Source organism: Misgurnus anguillicaudatus, chromosome 4, assembly GCF_027580225.2.
Source record: "Misgurnus anguillicaudatus chromosome 4, ASM2758022v2, whole genome shotgun sequence".
Classification (NCBI taxonomy): domain Eukaryota; kingdom Metazoa; phylum Chordata; class Actinopteri; order Cypriniformes; family Cobitidae; genus Misgurnus; species Misgurnus anguillicaudatus.
The window spans coordinates 1,822,236-1,830,493 of NC_073340.2; the positions used below are offsets into that span (position 1 = coordinate 1,822,236).

At 32.7% G+C, this 8,258-nt stretch overlaps 1 protein-coding gene across 1 annotated transcript; it reads left to right on the forward strand.

Annotated features, from left to right (window-relative positions):
• Positions 1–2,402: 2,402 nt before the first annotated feature.
• Positions 2,403–7,973, forward strand: LOC129421221 (carbonic anhydrase 4). The gene is made up of 9 exons (XM_055176609.2): positions 2,403–2,487; positions 2,658–2,724; positions 2,884–2,910; positions 3,016–3,186; positions 5,806–5,957; positions 6,058–6,159; positions 6,278–6,350; positions 6,520–6,686; positions 7,373–7,973. The coding sequence occupies exons 1-9, from the start codon at positions 2,470–2,472 to the stop codon at positions 7,571–7,573; spliced, it is 978 nt and encodes a 325-aa protein (XP_055032584.2). The 5' UTR covers positions 2,403–2,469; the 3' UTR covers positions 7,574–7,973.
• The last annotated feature ends 285 nt before the right edge of the window (positions 7,974–8,258 follow it).

Consider the following 8,258-nt stretch of genomic DNA (forward strand, 5'->3'; position numbering starts at 1 on the left):
CTTTTCAGAGCGCCCTTAATGTACGCTTCCTAATTCGTTCCACCGTGAGCAGAGACTACATTACCCATACACCCTTGCGTTTACAAGTTAAAAGCTCATGCGTCTTTCAGTCAGTGTCAACGTGCTCTGGAGACGTGTGTGTTTGTGTGAAACGCTCAACCATAGCTGCTCGGTTAAAATGAAAATACAATGAACACGTAATATGCCCTCCTTGTTTTAGACTCTGAGTAGTAAAAGAACAAGGTCAGAATCAGAGGACTCGCTGACATCCCACCAAGCCAGAATGATAGCTGCAGGTCAGACGCAAGCCTTGTAGGTACGTGATAATCTCCGCTGTCGCGGCTTTCAGTTTGGTTCCCCTCGACGCAACTTTGGATTTCCTCAGGCGATGTGCAGAAAACATTCTTGAAATTGTAATAAACATTTAGTTTAATTGCTAAACTAAAAGTAAACGAAATTTCAATGAATTTGAACGACGTGCACAGTAGTTTTACCACCCGCAAAATGGAAAACAATGGGACAAAATAAATGACTTTAGAGTTTCAAATGGCCAGTATTTTGTTATTCTTGACCCCATAGACATGGTCTTGGTGTCATTTTAATGTTTTTTTCAAGCCTTTTCTATCTGAACCACTAGTTTTAGCATTTAACCATGCTGAAAATTTTACTCACATATCTACCTTTTGCACATTTTATTTATGTTCAAAAACTCTTTCTACAGTAGCTCTTTCTAATGGTATTTTTTCAAAATCCTTTTGCACATTTTATTTATGTTCAGTAGCTATTTCTAGCTCAAGCAAATCCACAAATTTATAAAAAGATTAATTATTTTTTACAAGGTCGTCTGTTGACTGCTAAATATAAAATATAAAACCCCTTCAATATAGGAGTCGAGTCAGCAAAAAAAAAAAAATAGAGTACCGGCACCTCTTTTGGGCCACTTAAAGCACTGTTTATGATGACAAGCAGAGTTAGTGTCCCAGTCACACCACTGAGAATGGCAGAAGTTACACACATGATAAATGCCGACGGGGCGTTTAGCGAGGCGCGGGCGCGTCCAGTTTGCGCAAATGAGGCTAAGTGACTAACACATATTGCATCTGACTTTTTATTATTTCACTGTAGCTCACAACCTGATCTCACGAATTTCCGTGGCTAGCTCAGCATCGCGGTGTAAAGTTAATGTTATTACTTTAAAAGCAGCATTAAAACTGTTTCTACTGTAATGGTTTAACTTTGCAATCAATACATTGTTCATATTTATGACTAAGTTGACACTACGTTGTGCCATATAGTTTTGCCATTCAATATTTAATTCTTGCGTGTTTTTTCGTTGTGCATGATCACAGTTCATATGTGTGGGGAAAGATAAGCTATTAGAGTAAAAATATTGCGTTAGGCTGCTTCATGAAAAATATTTTACAATTCCTGCAAATGCAGTGATGAGTTCATGTTCTCATGATTTATTTTTATGAATTAAAATGTTTTGAAATGTGCCTGTGGACAGAGACGCATTATGTCAAGAATTATAAAAAATCGTCAATAAGGTCATAATTTGTGCTAATATAGTATAAATGTTTAGTTTTAAAACCATTTTGAAAAGCTGGTTATATTTTTATTTTTCTGCGCAAGTTCAGCAGACAGTGAGGTTCGGGTTTGTTCCGATCAGAGCTCGTGAACGGAGAGCGCATTTCTGAATATTAGAAATATTTTTATTAGAAATATATAAATAATAATAATAATAATATAATGGATTTTTGTAAGGTCGGACAATGATTACCAAATTTCCAAAATTTACCAAAACAGTCAAAAAAGTTAAAACTAGTGGTGGGTACAAAATGACTCATGACGAAATATGGTGGGTACCCACCGTCGCCGAAATCTACGCCTATGAAAACACCCCCCCTCTGTTTTTTTTTCGCACCCTGTATATATATATATATATATATATATATATATATATATATATATATATATATATATATATATATATATATATGTATATATATATATATATATATATATATATATATATATATATATGTATGTATATATATATATATATATATATATATATATATATATATATATATATATATATGTATATATATATGTATATATATATATATATATATTGTTATAACGTTTAAAATAAGAACATATTTTATGAACAACTTAAAACAATGCGTCTGCTCTCATTCATACTGTATGTGGGCTACGTTATAATTAAGAGAGAAATGTGCAGTGTTTCATAACCCATCTGATTATTCGACAGAATGTTTTACTGTGATTGACGGCAGGGGAAAGAAAAAGGGCATTGTATCACGCGCAAAAGGTATTTATCCGGAATTTACTTTTGTCAGCAGCAACTGAGATCAAAAACGAAAGTAATACACCCACATTTGAGCAGCCAAGAGTATTAATAGTCAGGCATGAAGGCAACCCATCACATTTCTAATCGTAGACAGTATGTGGTTGAAACATAAGGTAAGACGGTTACCTAAATTTAAAGCCTACTCTCACGTTTAATTTAATTTGATTATCAGTAAGACAAAAAAAACCGACTTTGTTTTAGGAAACAAAAATTGCATTTTCATTTTTTTAATACTGCTCGTTTGAACAAAAGTTTTTTTTATTTATGTTACTGTTTTATTTAGATGTTCGTCTCGCTGTTATGCCTCGCTGTTTTGTGTCCCTCAGTTTACGATGCGGCCTCGGTAGTAGGTGAGCTGCATAATTTACTTTTGTCAGTAAATCAGACCTATAATTGGTTTTCATACTTTAGGAATAATAATTAGTAAACTTGTCAAACATCTTAATATGTAATAGAGTCATCGCTGTTTTTTGTTACCTTCGTTAATTTGTTTATTACATTCTTAACAGAATGGTGCTATCATAAACCAACATGCGGTAAGTGTGCTTTCATTTATTTATTGCAATTAAAAAATTATATATGTAGGTATAAACCTCTTTTTCGTGAACTTATGATTGTCATCTGATCATCTTTTGTAAAAGATTATACCACCTGGCCGAAAATTGCCTCACAGTACTGCAATGGATCAAAGCAATCTCCCATTAATATAGTAACTTCAGACGTTAAGGCAAATCCCAACCTTACTTCATTTATCTTTACTGGTTTTGATGACAACTCAACCTTCCTTTCAATCGGAAATGTTGGTGACTCAGGTGAGGATCTGTTTTTTCCTCCAAATTGCACAGTATTACAGCGGAATAATGACTTGACTTAATATCACATTGGTCAATATATATTCAGTTTAATTCTGTATCCCTTTTAAAGTTTTTTAAACTTTTATATATATTGTTGTTTTTGTCTGTCCTGGTTATTATGTCATTTTAAATTTTGCTGTATTAACTTTTGTCTTTGTTAGATGTTGTGATATGGTCTATTGGGGTGTTATTAGATTTTAAGTGCTGCCTTTCCAGGGATCATTTGAAAAAGGGACTATAGTCTCAATATGATTTCTCCTGGTTAAATAAAGTTTGCAAAGTGCAAATTTTTGCAAATCATCAGAAAGCACTTTAACACAATGCAGGAGAAATCATAAAAACACGTGAATAATCTACTAATTAGCAATAAAGCATCTTGTGATAAGTGATAAAGTTTCCAGAAAGTTTAATAACATAAAATAATGGTTATTTTTAGGTTATTTTTGAAACCATAAAATTATGTGCCCAGAAACTCACAGGTTGGTTATTTTTAAATAACCTAAAAATAATTTAGATAGAACATCCCCTACTAGGTATTTCAGGGATTTATTTATTTATTGGCTACAATGGTTGCAAGATTATAGAGATTTTTGTGAAATACATTAGTAATAAGTATTTAGCCTACAAATGACAGTGACATATAACAATTAAGGTCATTTCATACACTGTAAAACATTTTTTAGAAATTACAGTATTACTGGGGATTACTAGCAACTAGCTGCCAGTAACTTACTGTAGATTTTACATTTATGTTATTTACTGGCAACAGTTTGTGACTCAAAGTTTGTTCAAAGTTAAATGAACAAGAAACATTTTCAGTCTTTATCTTCTATAGTAAGTTACTGGCAACCAGCTGCATACTTACAGCTAATTTTGTACAGTGTAATTATAAATTAATCAGAACTGGTAGATATGACTGACATGTCTAATGCAGCAAATTATTAAAAATAGATATTAAGATCACAAAAGCGCAGTAAATGGCTGCCCACTGGTCCGTGCTTGTTTACTCCTCACTGCTGTATGTGTGCACTAACTTGGATGGGTTAAATGCAGATGACAATATTACTTTATACTTGACTTTTACATCATGTCACTGCAGGGGTGCCAATAGGAATTTTAGGCTCTATGAAAGAATATGAGTTTGGGCCCCATACCACACTCATTTCGCACAAAAATATGTCTGTAGATACACTAAAAAAACTTCTGGACATCGGTTGCACATAATTAAATTAGGTAACATTTATTACAATTAATTTAATTTTAAGAAAACTTGATTCAATCATGTTGAACTGGTGTACATTATTAAAAGATCCAACAATTTTTTTTAAAGAAAAATCATAAAAAAAATTAATTCAATCATGTGTATAAGATGATTTATTGTGCATATACAGTACAGTAATCAAATATTTAGAGAAAATGCAACATTCTTAAACAAAGATTAAACATACATTATATGGTGTGTATGAACCTTAACCCAAAAACCTTTAGCTTCATACACTAGATAATTGTGAGCCTGCCTGTGAAAACGCAGGTGAAGTATTTATTTGTGGTTTACTGGTTTTCGTATTGTCATCCTACACAATGTAAAGAACATTATGTGAAAATATAACCTGGATATCATTAATATTGACTGACTAAGTTCATGACAGCAATGGAAATCATAGAGAAATAAATATTTGAAATGAAACTGTAATGTTTTTTATCTCGCACTTAAATTTGAGATTTAAGTCTGGTTTTCACAGGCAGAGTCTCGCATGTGTATGAGTCCGTTAGCAACGTTTGCTAACAGAAGAATGCTGGCAAGTGGCTACAAATTCAGGATCTATATCTGGAGAAAAATTACACCCTTCTCATTTTCAGTAGTGATAAACATTACGTAATAATAAACAACACAGACTAACATTATTTTTGTAATTTTTGACACGTATACGAATAGAAAATTATGCTAGTAATAAAGTATTGTGCTAAAATCATTTGTTATTTAGGACAATATATTTTATAATAAATATAATAAAAATATCCTGTATTATGATACTTAGCCTAAAAATAAAAATTACTCCTTTAATAAAAATGTAATGATTAATATAGCATTTGATTTAAATGTATTGATTTAATGATTTTTATTATATGGAAATGTGTATGTAACTTATTTTAGTTAGATTAGATAAACGATAGATAATAGAAGAAAAAAGATGCAACATGGATTTTACTACAATTAAAAGATAATATCAAATAAACATATATTTTATGTTACTTTAACATAACAAATTAAGTTAAACAATTTCAGCTTGTTTATATAAGTAATCAACTTATCACAGGTCAAAACTTAAAATAGTAAGTTGAATTGACTTGCAAAATCAAGTTGCTTTTTAAGTTCATGCTGCATTTTTTACAGTGTAATTGACATGCAGTGATGCTCATAAGTTAAGGGAACATTACAGTTTTAGATTTTCTTAATCCGTTTTTTAGTGCATTAAAGAAAGGAAGTGGAGAGTTACATGAACCTGGCATGTTCAGTTATTGTGTCTTTCATGTTCTAGTACTTTGTAAATAATGTATTTTTGGGGGGCTTTTTAGTGGTAGTCAACCTGGATTCTGATGTAATGAAAATAAAAGGAGGTGACCTTCCAGGTACATACACCACTGCACAATTCCATCTCCACTGGGGTAATGGCACCTCAGTGAATGGCTCTGAGCACACAGTGGATGGCAAGCAATACCCACTTGAGGTATGAATAGGATAAAATGAATAAGGACATTGAATTAATGAATAAAACATTGATGAATATGTGATAGATTATTTCTTGTTTTTAATTTTATATTTTTTAGCTGCACATTGTAAATGTCCATTCAAAGTACAACGGTAGTGTAAAAGCTGCAGTAACGGCTAATGACCCAAGTGGATTGGCTGTTCTGGGTTTCTTTATTGAGGTAAATAATCCCACATTTATCATAAAGAGAAGGCAAATACAAACCTTAAAGTAAATATGTGGCTTGTCAATTTAAATGCAGTTGTGCATAAATTATATGAATTTTATTTAATCATTAGGGAACAAATGTAGCAAGCGGATCAAAAAGCTGGGAAATCCTAACATCATTTTTGTCAAACATTACCAATTCAGGTAAGCAAACGTTTTTATGTCAACTGTTTGAATGGTCTTTGTGTGCTTATATCATAGTAAGCTTTGAAATGTATGGTAACCTACACATCTATTTAATTTATGTAACATACTCCATTTTAAATAAGATATGAATGGTTTCTCACCTTTTATTCACATGTAAAATATTTAGGTGATACAACAGTAGACATAATGAACAAAATTACAATGGACAGTCTGCTTGAAGGCGTGAACAGGAGTAAATATTACCGCTATGAGGGTTCCCTAACCACACCCAACTGTAATGAAATTGTGATCTGGACAGTGTTTAAAGACACTATCAAAGTCAACTATGAGTTGGTAAGTCAGGGAAGCTACTATACTATATGAAAGTCATCATGATTCAGGGGATTGTACAAAAACTGATTCAGGGGATCATACAAAAACTGTGTCTGAAATATTACCCTATACCAGGGGTGCCCAACCCTGCTCCTGGAGGGCTACCGCCCTGCAGACTTCAGTTCCAACCCAGCTCCAACACACCTGTCTGTAATTATCATGCAACCCTGAACACCTTGATTAGCTGCTTCAGCTGTGTTTGATTGGCGTTGGAGGTAAAATCTGCAGGACGGTAGCCCTCCAGGAACAGGGTTGGGCACCCCTGCCCTATACCCTTAAATGGCTTACTATTTAAGGGAACATCCACTTTTAGTGGTGTCCGAAATCAACGTGGACATTACTGAGTGCACCCATTCAACCCCACATTGCACCACAAAAAATGAGTGTACAACTGATGTACACTCACAGCTAGCCTCCACTGAGGCTATCAGCTGCACCCAGACTGCAGCGCTTCATGCGAGCTCTTGTGTCCAAATACACTTACTCGTTTTCATTCACTCCTTTGAGTAAACCATATTAGTGGACTATGTAACGAGTAGTAAATAAGGGTGTGTGGGGCTATTTTGGACACAGCCTCTGTTATTCTATGTTAAAGTCCTTATATCTTTGAGATTAAAGACACTAATTTTAATTTTCTTTCCCAACAGATCCGGCTCTTTAGCACAACTGTTAATTTCAAAAACACAAGCCCAAACATTTTTATTACCAAAAATTTTAGAGGAGTTCAAGGCATGAATGGTAGAATTGTGACATCACAGGTGACCTCTACAGCACCTTCATCTGGAATCGCATCTACTTTCTGCATTCTAATGAAACTTTTCACATTTTTGCTGACTATGTTTGACTGATAGATTAAGAATATGCACATAATCTTATGGTCTGGTTTATTTATTTTTCCTATAAACTGTGATGGCTTTATCATGTGAATTCATTGTTCATAATGATATTATGTGGTTTGACATATTGTTTGGTAAAACAAAACTTTATTTATTATTTAAAAGTTATTAATGACATTTAACTGAATATACTTAACGGTATTTTTACTCATTCTTTGTACAATGCACAATTTAAATCATGCAAATGCAAAGTATGCACAGTAACCTTAGATCTGAATCATCTTTTAAATACGTTATATCTAGTGTAAACAACTGAAATCATAGTCTCATAATGTTGAAAAATGTATTCAGCTTATTTTGTATCTGTTTGTTAATATCTAATATAATATGTAATAACTAATCGCACCTAATCGTTTGCAGAATAAACGTTTTTGTTTACATTATGTGTGTGTACTGTGAATAATAATTATGTATATATAAATACACACATACATGCATGTATATATTTAAGAAATATTTACGTGTGTGTAAACATTTTATATTTATATATAATTTATATCATATATAAATTAATACTTAATACATACACATATTGTTTCTTAAAGCCCCACTGTGTAGGATCTACTCCCATCTAGCGGTAAAAATCTATATGACAACCAACTGATTATTACGCTCTAGCCCCCACCATTCGGAACGC

Bases quoted from the DNA above. Each gene is read 5' to 3' on its own strand.
- LOC129421221 (XM_055176609.2), top strand. The intron at 5,958-6,057 runs GTATGAATAGGA...TATATTTTTTAG, and splicing joins GCAAGCAATACCCACTTGAG to CTGCACATTGTAAATGTCCA. The intron at 6,687-7,372 runs GTAAGTCAGGGA...CTTTCCCAACAG, and splicing joins TCAAAGTCAACTATGAGTTG to ATCCGGCTCTTTAGCACAAC.